At 39.7% G+C, this 17155-nt stretch overlaps 1 protein-coding gene across 1 annotated transcript in view; it reads left to right on the plus strand.

Moving 5' to 3' along the window:
* The window catches only part of Dnah8 (dynein axonemal heavy chain 8), a 262037-nt gene that overhangs the window by 185344 nt on the left and 59538 nt on the right, over positions 1 to 17155 (plus strand). The window contains exons 82-85 of the mRNA XM_087184476.1: positions 430 to 632; positions 11091 to 11164; positions 12903 to 13055; positions 13428 to 13583. Of these exons, the coding sequence (XP_087040602.1) occupies positions 430 to 632; positions 11091 to 11164; positions 12903 to 13055; positions 13428 to 13583 (586 nt within the window). The remainder of the gene's footprint in view (positions 1 to 429; positions 633 to 11090; positions 11165 to 12902; positions 13056 to 13427; positions 13584 to 17155) is intronic.

A 17155-nucleotide genomic window follows, 5' to 3' on the forward strand; every position in this document is an offset into this window, starting at 1 on the left:
GTATCAAGGATCAAGTGACATTCACTTCATATCTGCGTGTAGAACCTACTATGCTGTGCAGTACACAAACGGAATGACATATATGCTGGCCGATCAGCTTACCCTTGACAACTTTTGAAGTCTGTAGTGCTCCAGAGTGTGTGGCAGGCAGGTTGGGCCCCACTGTGCAAGGGAGCTGGCAGAGAACACTGTGTTGTTACCAGCTCTGCCCTACTCTTTGCCAGTGCCTGGCACCAAAACCACATGATTAAATTTATGCTCATCCAGGGATAGGAAACCTTGCCATCCCTCTTACACAGACCTGTGTATAGGAGAATTAGCCCATTGTCCTTCTGCGAATTAAATACGAGTTCTGTATGTGCTCAGAATTAGATAGAATAAAAAATGAACATGCTGAGTTTATTTCCTCTAACCTGTATTCATTTCTAGGTCTTGGTGCCCAGACCGTACTGTTTTTCAGGCAAGAAAGTATATCGCAGATTCTTTGGAGGAGAAGTACACAGAACCAGTTATCTTAAATCTGGAGAAAACTTGGGAAGAAAGTGATACACGAACACCTCTGATTTGTTTCCTGTCCATGGGATCTGATCCTACTATTCAAATCGATGCGTTGGCCAAGAAACTGAAGCTAGGTATGATTAGCAACTATGAAATGTAACCAAACTTCCACATTTTTGCACTAAAGTTTGCCTTTCATAACTTTATAACGGAGTTGTAAAGGATGTCTATAAAATTTAGAAAAAATATTATGCTTCTTTTATCCCTTCCCCTTAAAGTACAGATCCAATACAGGTATTTGAGCAGAGAGGAACACACTCACTTGTATACTAGGATTTTTTTTCTTTTTTATATTGTAAGCAGATACCACACAGATAGACTGTGTGGATACCAGATTAGCGAGAAGGGACATTTAGGAGCAAAATTCTATGCTTTTCCATATCTACATAAAATCACATCAAAGTATATTTGTCACTAATTGAAAAACTGTAGCATTGTTGTAATGCATAGTAACTAGGGATTTATTCATATCTTCGTTCAGTAACCAGGTAGTACAGGCCACCTGCTAGATTAAAAGCATACAAGCATGAATGCAACAGGTAGGAAAGACAAACATGCAAATATGTACTTGAAGACAAGGTGAAAAGTGCCGGGACAATTTTGTAGCAATGGCTCCAGAGTTTCACAGCAATGGCTATGGCGTTTCATAACAGTCTGGTCATAGAATTCATAGCTATTCAGATTGCCTGGGAAAGGATCATTCTGTTGATATTTTGAAAAACATAGTTAAAAGATTTATAATTTAAAAAAAAAATTTCCAGGTGGAGGAGCGGAAAACAAAATTATCCCAGAGAAAGGAAGAGCAGGACAAGGAGTTATAAACATTAGAAGCGGTGGTAGCACCAGCTAAGCCAGTGGAGCTAAAGGACAGAGAGGGACACCTCAGCTTGATGGGCTCGAGTCACCCCATAGGACGCGCTGTTTCTCCTCTCCTCATACCTGGGACACCTGAATGCTGTTGACTTTAACTTTCCAGATCTTCTGGGTTCTGATCTCTGTATCTGTACTCAGAGACCTCATTCATTCAGGCCTTTATAAAGATTATAAAAGTAGTTGAGTATGAGTCACTAAACCTGTGCTATAAAATAAAACTTACACTGAATTTATTAGATAATCTATCCATTGATCCAGACATGCCCAAGTATTAGGCACCTGTCCTGCCTTCAGTCTTTAGCTTGTAGTAACATATTCTGCAGTCACTCTCTCTTTTCTCATCTTGACCTTGGTCTGTTCATCATCAGCACACTGTTCTATGTTCTACATGCTTTCAGATGGTTACTTTCTTCTACCTGAACACCAGTACCCAGTGCAAACAGCTTCCGTGTTCTACTGGCAGTTACTTATTAATCATCTTTAGCTTTTTCCACTCTGGGATTTATTGTAGCCCTCCAGCTGAGTTGGTCTAAGAGTGGTGTCTCCTTCTAGCCTCATAGTTTTCACATAGGTGCTTCTATGCACCACTTCTGTCTGCTGATGTGTGCCTTTTTTCTCCCTTGATACAAATCATCCTTTTCCATATGGCAGAACTCATAGCCCTGGTGATTGGCTGGCTTCCCTACCAACAAGCTCAGCGTAATCAGCATTCTCAGAAAATTCCTTTAACATCCAAGTGTTCCAAGTCCAAATATACAGGGAAGACACCCATTGGCTTAGCTTTGATCATGTGTTCCTTTATGGACCAATCAATGAAATGTTACTGTGGTTATAAATTCATAGCAGAAATCACATAGAGGTGGGGTGGGGTCATTTCTTAGAAAGGGTACAGTGTTGGGCCGGGGATTTAACTGAGTGGTTTTGCTGCCTGCCTCTCAAGCGCAAGGTCCCAAGTTAGATCCCTGGTACAAAAAAAAAAAAAAGAACTTCTCCAGAAAGAAAGAAAGGGTACAGTGATTGAAAGAAAAGAGTGTTATATTAGTTCTGATTTCAGATACAGTAAGTCCCTGACTTAATGAGTAAGTGCCATTCCAGGAGAACATCTGTAAGTTGGAATCATTTGTAAGTCTGACAAAGTGACAGAAATATACAATGTAAGGCATAAAAAAGCCAAATATGAGGTCCATTGGTAAGGGTGAAATTTCACAACTTGAGTGTTCATAAGTCGGGGACTTACTGTAGTAACTTAAAACAATGCTGTTGTCTCAGACGATGGTTTAAGAACAGAATTAAGAAATTCATGGTCTCCTTTAGAAGAAATCAAAACCCTGACAGCAAACAATAAGAAATCAGACCTGTTCTATCACCTTCTGTGTTGTTATTCTACTTTGCTTGGCAATTTGATGATTTCCATTTCTTGCTACTACTTTAGTTTTTCTAGCAACAGTTCAAGCTTCTGTTGGTTACTTCATTAGGAGACTGAAACAAAGTAGATTTGATTTTTATACTGAAGGACTCAATAAATCTTGTAAACAACTCTATTGACATATCATTTTTAGGTAGAAGACCTCCTGCTGTTTGCTGCTTTGGCTTAGAAGCCTCAAAGATAGCTGTGAAATTTAAACTGCTATGCAGACTGACTAGCATATTAATCTAGTATCAACTATTAATATTTCATTTGGAAAACTGGGTAATAGATGATCATAGAACACTCAGAATGAATGAGACTGGAAATCCTGGAGACCCAACTACCTTACTTAGCAGCTGAGGGAACCAAGACATGGAAAAGAGGTCCCAGAGCTAGCTGGTGACAGATTTGATTCAGGACTTAGCTCTGGCTTCTGAACCCCACTACATTGGTCTCAGTAGCTTTTGACTTTTGTTTCCTCTCACTGATTTTTCTGGATGATTTAATCAGTGGCTGACAGGAAGTTGAGGGTGGGACAGAATCAAATAAATTTTTGCAGGAAAAGAAAGGGAAAACTTGTGGTTATGCACGTTCTCTAGTGCTAGCCAAGCTCTGCAGTGAGAAACTCGGAGTAGCAAAGTTCTGCTCAGAAGTCCTGGGTACCTGGGTCCTTGGGTGAGGGGAGAAAGCAAGAGGGTCCAGCTAAGAGCTCTGCAAGGAGCTGGGAGAGGGAGGACTGGGTCTCAGAGGAGGAGTCTAAAAGCAAATGATAGATAGCAAACAAATAAATAGAACCCCCAAGTACACAAATTAGGAGAGAAAAATTAGCACAGCGTGTGCAGATGAAACATTTTAAATAGTGAGAGAATGGAATTGTAATAAATGAGATCTCATCTGGTTGACAAATCTGTAGAAAAATACAGATTTACAAAATTTTATCAGAAAAGGTAGAAAGCCCAGAATAAACCAGCAATCAAAGCGAGAAAAATTAAACAGTTTTAATTTTGTTTAAAAGTATTACTTCAGCAAAGCCCCTGGTCTTGGGTGGCTTTTGGGTAAAAACTTCCAAAGACTTTCACACCCTGTGTTCTCTTCTAGAATATAGAAGAAAGAGATATATTTTCCTCTTTCTTAGCATTAATTATCCTGACAATCAAATACTGACCAAGGTAGTAATTGCGTAAGAGAAAGACACCCACAGGCTGATTCTACTGATCAATAGAAATATAAAATCTTAACTAAATTCCAAGTAAGAAAATTTCAATGGGTCATTTAAGTGATAACATACAAATAATACGTTTTGATGAGGTAAAAATACACAGGTGAATATAAGGAAGGTGCAGTAGTGAGAAATCTCATCGGGGCTGGGATGTAGCTCAGTGGTAGAGCACTTGCCTAGCATACCAGAGGCCTGACTCCCATCCCCAGCATCACAAAACAAAGAAAAATGGAAACAAAAACTCATCCATAATCAGTGAAAGATTTTCCCTTACGCTATTGTATATTATTTGATAGATGCTTAAAAAGCATTTATAAAAATTCAACATTTAAATTTGATTTTTTAAATGTAGGAAAAAATATTAAAATGGTAATAAACATGCAGTGCAAGTCTCAATTGTACTTGTTGGGGAATGGCTATAGACACACCTACCCATTAGAGTTGGGTGTAAGATAAAGATGTCTGCCACCGCCTCTGTTATTTAGCATTGTGCAAGATATAGTTAGTGTATTGTAAGAATCATAAATAAAAGATATAACTATTGGAATGGAGGAACAGAAGTCATCATTACTCTCAGACAATGTAATTGTCTAACTAAAAAACACAAATGAATCAACTGAAAAACGATTAGACTTAATAGGATAGTTCAGTAAGGTGCCTGGTCACAAAATAAATATATAAAAAAATCAATGGTGCTTTCTTGTAAAATAAAATGTAAAAATCCCATTAACTATAGCAATAAAAATGAAGCAGAAATAATTTTTAAATGCCTATTTGAAGAAAACTATAAAACTTTCTAACTGATATAAAAGTTAGCTCAAATAAATGGAGAGGTATACCACATTCCTGATATAAAGGTTCAATATTGTAAAGATGTCAATATTCTCTAGATTAATCTATAAATTGAATGCAAATCTAATTGAAGTTCAAACAGCATTTTTTCCTCCTAATTGGATAGTAGAGAGATCTTAGATCATCTAGATCTATAAATGAATGAGAATAGCCAATAAGGCTTGTAAAGAAAAAAGAATAATGGGGATCCAGTACTGCCAAAAATTTTAAAACTTTATCATAAGAGAGTTTAATCAGTGTATAACTGGCTTCATAGAAAAACAAATCGTGGAATGAAATGAAAGGCCTGATAGTAGACTGATAAATATATCATATATATAGCTCAGCCTATGATAAGAGTCACATTTCAAATCTGTGGAGAGAAAAGGGATTAGTCAGTAAACAGTGTGGAAACAGCAGGTTAGTGTTAGAAAAGGGTAATAGCTTTACTTCACATTAAACTCCAGAGTAAGTTCTAGGTTGATTAGGATATTAAGTGCTTTGGATTATGCTATAAAAGAAAAAAAGAATATATATGTAATTAATGATAGAGTATTGAATGGCTAAGATTTCCCTAATACCAAAGTCCAAAACTAGAGCGATGATACAGATCACATGACTAGATAAGGTTTTTAAACTTCTGTAATTCAAAAAAAAAACTTCTGTAATTCAAAGCACCATAAATAAAGTTAAAATACAAATGAAGACAAGAGTGTGGGCTGGGAATGATACCATCCCATTTCAGTGGAAGACACTGGTAGTAAGTCATATACGTCGTGTGTGTCTAGAAATTTATCCTTTTCTTCTAGAGTCTTCAATTTATTAGAATACAGGTTTTCCAAATAATTCCTAATAATTCCCTGGAGTTTAGTGACATCTGTTATAACATCCCCTTTTTCATCTCTAATTGTATTGGTTTGAGTCTTCTCTCTCTTTTGGTTAGTTTGGTTAACAGTTTAGGAATCTCATCTTTTCAAAGAACCAACTCTGTTTTTCATTGATCCTCTGCTTTGTTCTTTTAGTCTCTACCTTGTTAATTTCAGTTATGATCTTTATTATTTCTTTCTTCCTGTTGAGTTTGGTTTTAGTTTTGTATTGTTCTTTTTTTCAAAGACCTTGAGGTGCATCACTAGGTTATTTATTTGTGATAACTGTAATTTTTTGATATAGTTGCTCATAGCTATAAACTTCCATCTTAGAACTGCCTTTGCTATACCCCAGAGATTCTTGTATGTTGTGTTTCCATTTTCACTTGTTCCTAGGAATCTTTATATTTCCTCCCTGATTTCTTCAATGACTGAATCATCCAAAAGTGAACTGTTCAATCTCCGTATGTTTGTATAGCTTCTGTAGTTTGTCTTGCTGTTGATTTCTAGTTTTATTCCATTATAATATGGTAAGGTACCAAAAATTATTTCAGAGTTTTTGCATTTGTTATGGCTTGCCTTATGACCTAAAATATGATTTGTTTTTGAGAACATGAGCTACCTAGGGAGAATATGTATTCTGTAATTGTTGGATGGAATAGTCTATAGATATCTGTTAAGTCCATTTTATCCATAGTATAGATTAACTTCATGTTTCTTTGTTGATTTTTTTTTTTTTTTTGGTCTGGATGACCTATTGGTGAGAGTGGAGTATCAGAGTCACTCACTATTGTACTGGGATCTATATATCCCTATATACTGAATAGTGTTTTGTTGTGAAATTGAGTGAGTCAATGTTAGGTGCATAATATATTTACAATTGCTGTATCTTTTTGGTGGGTTTTTCCCTTTACTGATAGGTAGTGGCCTTTGTCTCATCTAATTTTGTCTGCTTTGTCAGGTGTCAGTATTGCTACTCCTGTTGACTTTCAGGTTCCATTAGCATAGAATATTTTTCCTATCCTTTCACTTTCGGTCTGTGTATTTCTTTGCTAATAAGGTGTGTTTCTTTCAGGTAGCCAAGAGTTGAGTCTTGCTTTTTAATCCAGTCTGCCAGTCTATGGCTTTTAATTGGAGAATTAACACCATTTACATTCAGATTTATTATAAAAAGGTGTGCACTAATTCTTGTCATCTTGTTGTTTTTCTAGTGTTTGATTCTTCCCTGATTGTCATTGGTTTATCTATTCTGTCTTTCTGTGTATAGAACTCCTTTAAGTGTCTTCTGCAATGCTGTCTCAGTGGTCATGAGTTTCTTTAGTTTATGCTTATTTAATAAGGTCTTTACTTTTTGTTCAGATTTGAAGGTTAGATTTGCCGGATAGAGTCATATAGGTTGGCATTTATTTTCTTTTTTTCAGGGCTTAAAACACATTATTTCATTCACTCCTGGCCTTTGGGGTCTCTGTTGAGAAGTCTGAAGTTCTGATGAGTTTGTTTCTGTAAGTGACATAACATTTCTCTCTTTCAGCTTTAAATATTCTTTCCTGGTTTTGCCCTCTTTACATTTTAACTATAATGTGACATGGGGAGGTGTTTTCTGGTTGTGCCTGTTTGAGGTTCTAAATGCTTCCCGTACCTAGATGTGTCTATATCTTTCCCAAGACTCGGGAAGTTTTCTGTTCTAATTTCACTAATAGATTTTCTATGCCATTAATCTGGCATAGAATCTTGGCACCTTCTTCTATACCAGAAGTTCTAAGTTTGGTCTTTTAACCATATCCCTGAATTCTTGGATGTCTTGTTCATAATTTCTTGTTTCTTTTCCTTTATTAGTATCTGCTTGTAATAATTCCTTAAACATAACTTCAGGCCCTGAAAATCTGTCTTCTGCTTGATCCTGTCTATTGGTGAAGCTTTCCAACTGAGCTTTTGGTTTGACTTATTGCGTTTTTTATTTCTAAGGTTTCCATTTGGCTCTTCTTTGGCTCTTCTTCAGAATCAATCAGTCTCTCTCTCTGTCTCTCCCTCCCTCTCTCCCTCCCCCCTTCCCTCCATTTCCTGCATTGTCTTTCTTAATTCATTCAGCCTTTTATTTGTATCTTCTTTGAAGTTATTCATCATTTTTTAAATCAGTGTTTCAAATTCTTTGACACTTCATCCACTTCGCCATCTTTGTGTTCATTCCCTAATGAGTTATGGACACTCACAGGAGTCATGATGCCTTATTTTTTTCATACTTCTTGTTTTTCTAAACGGAGATTGGTGCATGTCCTGGAATGGATATCTCTTCCATTTTTACCTGAGGGTCTTGACTTCTTTTGAATTCCAGACTTCTTTTGAGGGCTTTTCCTTCACGGCCACTTGGAGAGAAGAAAACATACCACAGTAACTATGATAACACAAAGACAAACCAGATATTGACATACAGTAATAACCAATGGAAAGCTACAACTACCACCATTAATGATAGGAAAAAAGCAATAATAATATATAATAAACTAAAAAAGCTAAAAATAAGTTAAAGTAATAATAATAAAAAGTGGATGGGTGGGGAATGGGAGAAAAGAAAAGTAAAATTTGAAAAGGAATGTAAGGAGGAAAAAAAGTGTGATAAAAATTCAATTGAAGAATAAAAAGAGTTAATAGAATTAGCTAAAAGCAACACAAAACAATAACAAATAAACAAGAAAAAGAAAAAAACACCTAAAAAAACCAAAAAAAATGAGTGCAAAATGTTTCCTCCACACTGATGTGTTTGGTTGGGTAGAGTTCCTTTCAGAACCTATAGTAATGAAATCCACTAGATGTGGGGGAAGGATAGTGAGTCACCCCTGGGGCCTGTTGTGTTTCCAGACCCACTTAGGAGCAAATGCTGAGTCCTACCCCACCTTCCCGCTGGGCAGGGGTCATTCAGAATTGTCTGCCTCGGGGCTATTTTCACTCCAGAGGCTTTTAGGGCTTGTTTGGGTCCTTCTGTGCACCTGAGCCACGGCTGTACCCAACTGTGGGCTTGTGAAGTGCCACTCTCGCTCTAGAGGCCCTTGTATCCACATCCAGGGACACGGCAAACATCAGAGCAGAGGCACAGACCTGATCATGTTGACCGGTGCCAGAAACAAAGAGATCACTGAGTTCTGTGCTAGGAGGGGCCGTGAGGGGAGCCAGGCAGTGCACTGGGCTAAATCCTGGTGCTCTCGGACCCGGCCCCCTCAGAAGACCACACTCAAAAGGCTCAGCTCTCTCCACAGAGGACAGTGGTGCCAATCACTGTGTCCTCCACAGCCTGAGCATCAGGCTGCTTAAACTTCTCAGGAGGGCTGTGACTAACCATTCCCCTCTCCACAACAGTTTCTTGCGGCTGTCTTCCACCCAGTCACTGTGGTCAGGTGACCCCAGAGACTCTGAAGTATGGTGGTTCTATTACTTCTGCTTCCCTGAGTAGCTCAGTCTCAAACAACAGAACCCCTATTAAAATGGCTCCTGACTTTATTACGCTGGGATATGGTGGCACTATAAGAGATTTCTTTTCCAAAGCCAGCCTACCACACAGGAGGAGTCACATTCAGGGTAAAACCTCATACTCCATTTGCAAGTGGGGCTATTGCTGCCAGTCTGTCATTTATCACTGGGGCTCAGGTCCTTTCTGGGCTTACCTTGTGTTTGTGAAGTTGGGTTCCCTTTCCCCTGGGAGCCTGGATTAGCATTTTGGACTGCTTTGTTCTTTTTTCTACATTGTCTTCTGTTTCTCCATGATTTTTAACTTTCCTGTTGATTCTTTCTTGATTCCTAAAGCCCATCTTCTCTTATTCCTAAGTAGTTGTTTTCCAACTTGATCCCAGGTCCTGGAGAGGCTATAATTTGCTGCTGGCTTCTACTCCGCCATCTCGGTCTCTCTTGGGTAGACAAGGAAAAGTAGATTTCCTGGGTCACGTGACAACCCCCTTGACAACCCCCCCCGGTTTTTTTTGGTACCAGGGATTGAACTTGGAACCTTGCACTTGTGAGGCAGGCAGCAGCACCACTGAGCTAAATCGCCAACCCCTGTTTAACTTTTTGAGAAGCTACAGGACCATTTTCCAAAGCAGCTGCACCACTTTGCATGAGCAATGTGGGAAGCTTAAATTTTCCATATCCTTGCTAACACTTGCTATTTCCCCTTTAAAAAAGTTTATAGCTATGGCCAGGGATTTAGCTCAGTGGTTCTGGCACCTGCCTCAGATGCTCAAGGTTATGAGTTTGATCCCTAGTACCAAAAAAAAAAAAAAAGAAGTGCTCATATAAGAAGAGCTCTTTAAAAAAATGTAAAAAATTTTTTTAAAAGTTTATAGCTATCTTATGGGAGTGAAATAGTCTATCATTGTAGTTTTGATTTGCATTAGTTGAATAACTAATGATGTTGAGTATCTTTTTTTTTTTTTTTTGGTAATGGGGATCAAATTCAGGACCTTGTGCTTGCGAGGCAGGCGGCAGAACTACTGAGCTAAATCCCCGGCCCCTGTGTTGAGTATCATTTTAAGTGCTTGATGCCTATATCTTCTTTGGAGAATTGTCAATTCAGCTCAGTTTTAAATTGGGCTATTTGACTTTTTATTGTTGAATTGAAATAGTCCTTTATAGAATCTGGACACCAGACCCTTATCAGAAGTATGATTTGTAAGTATTTTCCTGCATTTTGTAGGTTGTCCTTTGATGGTACCCACTGAAGCACAAAAGTTCTGGAATTTTGATGAAGTTCAATTTATAGTCCTGTTTTCTCTTTTGTTGCTTACATCTAGGGTATTAATCCAGAAAACCTATCACTTCTCCAAGGTCACAAAGATTTACTCCTATATTTTCTTTGAAGGGTTTTATAGTTTTGATGTTGACATTTATGTCTCTGATTCATTTTGCTTTCATTTTTGTATGTTGTATGATGTAAAGGTCAAACTTCATTCATTTGTTGAAAATCCTGTCCTTTTCCACACTGAATGGTTTTGGGACCCTTGCTGAAACTCAACCAACCTTATATATGTGAGAGTTTATTTCTGGATCCTTAATCCTGTTGCTTGTGCTCTCTACCTCTATCTCTTATCTCTCTCCCTTCCCCTCTCTCTGACCAACCTGTGTCTTGTTGTTGTTCCTTGCCTCATCCTTTCCAGGTGCTGTCTCTAACCCTCTGCTCTATTCATTTTTCTGATCAACACACCAAAGGCCAGGCCTATTTGAACAGCACAGGTTCCTTCTCAGAAGTGATAGAGGAATGGAGGCAAGGATCACTTCAGAATTAATTTTTCATCCCAATCCTGTTATAAAAATTACATCTTATCATCATGAACCTTCTCCTATGTTACAGAATGTAGGACTGTCTCAATGGGACAAGGACAGGAAGTGCATGCTCGAAAGCTGATTCAGATGTCAATGAAGCAGGTATGTAGCAAGGAGCTACTGTGCCTATTGCAACCTTATTACTATTCCTTTCCCATCCCTCTGACTGACCTAGGAACACTACAGTGGTGGGAAACATCCTGCCTCTGATGCTCAATCCCTGTTTTCCACTTTGTGATTTTAATCCTCAAGTTAGCTTCCTCCTGACACCTCATGGTAAGCTTTCCATTTTCTATGATATATACTTCATTTTGTTTTCTTTTATTTATTTATGATTTGGAAAGCACATCTTCTGGTTCCTGAGGGTGCAGTCAATAGTCTTGGAATTTCAGTATTAGCAGGTAGTACTTAAGAAGTGACAGTCTGGGACAGTTAGATTTCAATTTTTAGTTAAAGGCAGGCTTTCATTTTTTATTAAGGGATCGTTTCAGGCAAATAAGAAAAATTTACAGACTTTATATTTAAACATTAAAAATTGTTTTCATTGAAAGTTGCAACCTATATGGAATATTGAGAAATAGTTCTCATTACACCTAATAAATACACAAGACATTAATTTTCTAGAAATATTCTGTAGACAGCCACCTCAACTGTAATAAGAAATGGCATCATTTATAAAATAAAATAAGATCTTGGTTTATTTTTAAGCTTTTGATCTCATCATGGCCATAATAACTTTGGCACAGATTTTTCCCTGGGAATTAATAATTAGAGAGGGTTAATGGGCTAAAACTCTACTTGAGTCATCAAAATTTCAAACTAGTCATTAATTCTCAAGTGTGCTAAGAGTTAATCTTTACCACTTAATTAAATTCAATGATAAATTATATTTAATTTATATATAAGCAATTATATATAATTATTTCTACTCAGATCAAATGTTTCACTCTATTGAATGATTTGACAGTTTAACATTGGGATCAGGTCATTTCTTTAGTTTCAATGAATGAGAAACTTTTTCATTTAAATATTTCATTCACACTAACATTCTTTGGAATACTAGTTTTTGTAACTTCCAAATTCTGTTTTCCACAGTAGGGTAAGTATTGATAATGTTATTACTAGGGGGAAAAAAATGAACAAATGCAGCCAGAATGTCACCTTGAGAGATGCCAGATTTAGGATATTATGGAATGTGACATTGTAGAATATGACATTATGGAATGTGGAGTGAGGGACTGGAAGTGACCAGGTCCAGGATGATACAAACTAATCCTGAATTCCATAAAGGTAGTTTTATCACATACATATTTAGTATAGTAGTGTTCTATAAGTTTTGTGGTTTCAGGACTGTGTGGAAAGAGTAATAACAAAGAATAAGGTTTAGCATTTTGGTAGTGAATGTCACCAAATATACAGTCTCCAACTCTCATGAGAGGATGTGTATCTTTCTTTGTAACTGTGGGTGACCATGATCCAGTTTTCTTGGTTTTGAGGTAGTCCTGATTTACTGTAGGCAGTTTAAATTACCATTCCTACCATTAGATGGTGCACACAGTGTACTTATACAAGGCTATCTTTAAGTTTTAATTTCTGTTCTCTTCTGAATGGGGATAGCAGAATATAGGCATTTTGAACCCACCTGATTCTAAATAATTGGGTTGTACCAGTAACAGATGATTGTATTGACATATGGTTTAAAATATGTATATTCCTCACACTAGTATAATCAGATGCTGTAAGCATTTTTTTCATTCTGTGCATTTTGTTTTACTAAAATGATCACAAAATAATTTCAAGAAATAAATATGAAATAAATAAACCCATTTTTTGTATGCAGGGTGGTTGGGTATTACTGCAAAACTGTCACCTTGGCCTGGAATTCATGGAGGAATTACTGGAGACACTAATGACCACCGAAGCCAATGATGATTCATTCCGAGTATGGATAACTACAGAGCCCCATGATCGATTTCCAATTACATTGCTTCAGGTTTGTTGCTATGAGATATGAGGCTTTGCATTGACACTTACACCAGTAATGATAGCATAATCAACACTATCGAAAGATGGAAACACAGCAGGGCTCTTTGGCCCAGTAGAGTCTGCACTGCAAAATCTTAACAATCATCAAAATCTTGACCATAATTGCCCAGGTTATATAATAAATATTTCTGCGAGAGAGCTAAGAGGGTAGTAATTTATTCAGTTTCAGCTCCGATGAGTGTAATTAGTTTCTGCAGTGCTGAATTTCACACCACGTTTTATGTGCCACAAGCATCTTGTTGTCTGATGTATCGTAATGTCTATTTTAGCCTTTACAGTAATTGATAGCAACAAAACAACTGTTTTCTTTTGATGGCAGACTTCTCTCAAATTCACTAATGAGCCACCCCAAGGTGTACGCGCAGGTCTGAAAAGAACATTTGCTGGAATTAATCAGGACCTCCTGGATGTCAATAATTTACCCATGTGGAAGCCAATGCTCTACACGGTGGCGTTTTTACACTCCACTGTACAGGTAATCCAGAGAGCAGTTAGCACACAGGAGGTGCTAATGAGGGGCTGCGGCTTCAGTGGGGGAGCAGTAGGAAGTGGGGGAGCACTTCAGTGGGGGAGCAGTGGGAGCACATGCTGCCACTTCTAGCTGCTTTCTTCGCCATTGTTGCCCTTTACCTCCTCTGACTTCCTAGGTCTTAGTAATGGATTTCATGGGGCTCCCGCCCGACCATGACATGGTAAGGTTCCCGAGGACAGATACGGTCTCTCCTGCTGTCCCAGCAGCACCCGGGCACAGTCAAGAGCTCAGTAAATATCTATGCATTGATCAGATTATAAAAAGAGGGGCTTGGTCTTGAAAGGGCCCCTGCTGGTCACGAATTCTGTGTGTATCATTTCATGTGACAGCAATAACCACATATCAAGGTTGGGTGGTCACCACCTTCAAAACAAGGAAACTGAGCCTGAGACCAGCTAAGAACATGTTATATGTGGTAGGCTGGGGCAGCCTGGGCCTGGTTGACATTATTCCCAGCAGTCAGAGGGATAGTGGTGCTGGGCAGCAGTTCCCTGCCTGTTTGCTGTTTGCTTTTACAGACTAATTGCTTAATCGCAATTTAATAATTTTGATTATCAAGCAACTTGGCTGTAGGGTTTGTTATTTTGTTCTGTATTTTAAGGTTTTTTTGGGGGGTTGTTTGTTTTTGTTTTGGGGCTTTCACACTGAACTATATCCCTAGCCCTTTACATTTTTTATTTCGACAGAGTCTTGACAAGTTCCTGCTTGCTCAGGCTGGGCTTGAACTTGGGAATCCTCCTGCCTCAGCCTCCCAGAGTGCTGGGATTACAGGCACACATCAACACACCTGGCTGTTCTGTATTTTAACCTTTATATGTTCTTCTGTTCTGGAAAGCTGTATGATTTTAATGCACTCAGTTCACTCCTCGGTTTCACAGAGGGATGGAGAGGCTCCATTTTTCCTTCCCTGAGGCCAAGTGAAGGACAAAATGAGTTACTGCCACATCCCAAGAGCCATGCTTTCCACTGTGCTCATGGGTGTGTGAAATTCCCTTGTATTTCCCAAGGATGGGGGGAAATTCAAAGTTCACTCCAGAAGGGCCAGGGATGTAGCTCAGCAGCACAGCTCCTCCTGGCAAGCGCAAGGCCCTGAGTTCGAGTCCCAGTACCACCCCCACCACCAGATGTCCACACCAGAAACGGCTAGACATGTTTACCCCCAACTCATTATTCCTACCACTTTATGAGGTCCCACACTCCCACCAGAAAGGGCCATGGTGTTTTTCTGTCTCCTAGCCCTGGGAGAATTAAGGTCAGGTTGCAGGCTTTGTTGGTGATTATTTTTACTAAGTTCCTTTGTGGCCTTTGGATCATACATTACAGCTTTCCAGTCCCTGAAACCTATCATACACCCTTATCTGAGGATTGTTCGCTTTGCTAGGCCTTATCACACTCTAATACAAATATTGCTTTGCCTCTGATATTTAATTCCTCATTCACAAATCTCTGTTTTATGATTCTGTTCTTAACAGTGATGATTCAACTCTTCCACCCTGCTTATCATGGACAGACGCTTGGAAGGTATTTTCCATATGGTCAGTGCAGTGACCTGTGTTTTTAGTGACCGTTATCCAACACTAAACACAAGAAAAGCGGCAGGACTGTAGTCCAGTCATGGGGCTAAGGTGAAAAAATATCTCCATGCTAGATTGGGGAGCTAATAGTAGAGTGTCTACTTTTTTTTTTTTTAATCTCTTAAAAGCAAATCCTAGTGTGTTAGAGCACTTCACTGGATTCAGGAGGTCTGGACTTTAGGACTTGCTGTGGAGTCAGTTGGCAGTGTGGCTGGTCAGTTATGTCCCTCTTCGGACTTCTGTTTCCCCATCTTTGCAGTTAAGAGACAGAAATAGGGAAGTTGTTATCAGTTCGATCTAGAATATTCCCCCAAAGCCTCATGTATTCCGAGGTGGGGCTTTTGGAAGGTGATTGGATCCTGGGGATGCTGTAGCTAACTTGCTCTTAGGAGGCGATGGGGTCTGGTTGGAAGAGGTGCATCACTGAGGGTGTGGCCTAGGAGGGTCTATCGCCCTCCCTGGCTCCTCCTCCTTTCCCTCTCTGCTTCCCGGCCACTATGATGTGAGCAACTTTATGTAGTTATGTACATTTCCTTTATCTCTTTAGTGTTGGCTATAAGAACCACATACCTGATTCAATCAACAGGGTCCTCCAGATTGACACACTGCCAATGTGACAAATATGCCTGTGATAATGAGCTTATAAAGAAAAAAGGTTTATTTTGGCTCACAGTTTTGGAGGTTTCCATCCATGATCAATTGGCCCCATTGCTTTCGACTGTGGGGAGGTGTGACAAAACTTTACCTTGTGGCTGGGACACAAAAGAGAGGAAGAGGAAGGGGCTCTGGTTCCTTTTAAGGGCACATCCCCAGAGACCAGAAGACTGCCCACCAGGCCCCAGCTCTTAATGGTTCTGCCACTTCCTAATAGTGCCATGGCCTGGGGACCATGGGCTTTGGAGGATTCTCATCCAAACCACAGCACACAAGTATATTTTGCTTTATACAAATGGGCTGCGTGTACTTTTGTCCTCACAGAGACTGAAAAAAGAACAAGGAATCTACTCATATCACATAATCTGAAGCTGTGGACCTGGGCGGGGTTCACACTGAAGCCCATCCCACAGCCACACGCAGGGCCCAGGGGGAAATAGCCAGCCCCCCGCTGGTTCCCCAGTGTTATCTGTCTCCTGAACTGTGGTTTGGCATTAGGCCATCACCTTGCCCTACCCAACGTCACACTGTGCTGCACGGGCCCCTACTCTCTGTGTTGCAGAGAGCCAAAGTTGTTCCCTTCCTCGGGGAAGGGCAAATAGTTTGAGCTGGTCAGGGATGACTTGGGCAAGTAGAAGAGTGGTAGGGAGTGTGGTTTGTTAGGCTGCCGAGGCAGGAGCAGGAAGGGCAACTCCTCCCTAAGCTCTGCACACTCGCCACACACCCCTTCCCTCGCCTTCCCCTTCTGGAGCTTCCTGTCCATCCACACTGAGCACAGCAGCTGCCCTAGATGGGAGGTTCCTGCAGCAGCTGCCACCCTTACTGCCACTCAGGGACGCCTCTGCCCTTGCCAGCCACCCTTCTGCTGACCTTGTGAGAGCCTTCATTCCCAGAAGCCTGGACTCACACTGGCCTTCACTGCCTGGGAACATTTCAACAGGGGACCTTCCCTCTGGCCTCACTCACCCTTTAGGAGTTTAATATTTGACACACTTGCCTCCAAAGTCTTGGTCTTCTGAAACTCAGTATTACATTCTTACTCTCCTCCCAACACCTCCTGCAGAAAGAGGAATGATGTCCTCTGACTTTTCCTATTGGTGGCCAGTGTTTAGCTTTTGAGAAGTGCATTGGGTGGAGCAACCAAATTCAGCAGTGCTTCACACCCAGCACCTGGCATCCACACCAAACCACTCAAGTCAGGATCCTGGGAAGAGGGGAGGTGGAGCTCAAATTTTTTTTCCTTAAATTCTTTTATTGGTGCATTTTAGGTATACAGTACGTTTACAT

This window comes from Heterocephalus glaber, unplaced genomic scaffold, assembly GCF_053883595.1.
Source record: "Heterocephalus glaber isolate CG9 unplaced genomic scaffold, H.glaber_assembly_v1.0 deba00001497, whole genome shotgun sequence".
NCBI classification, from domain to species: Eukaryota; Metazoa; Chordata; class Mammalia; order Rodentia; family Bathyergidae; genus Heterocephalus; species Heterocephalus glaber.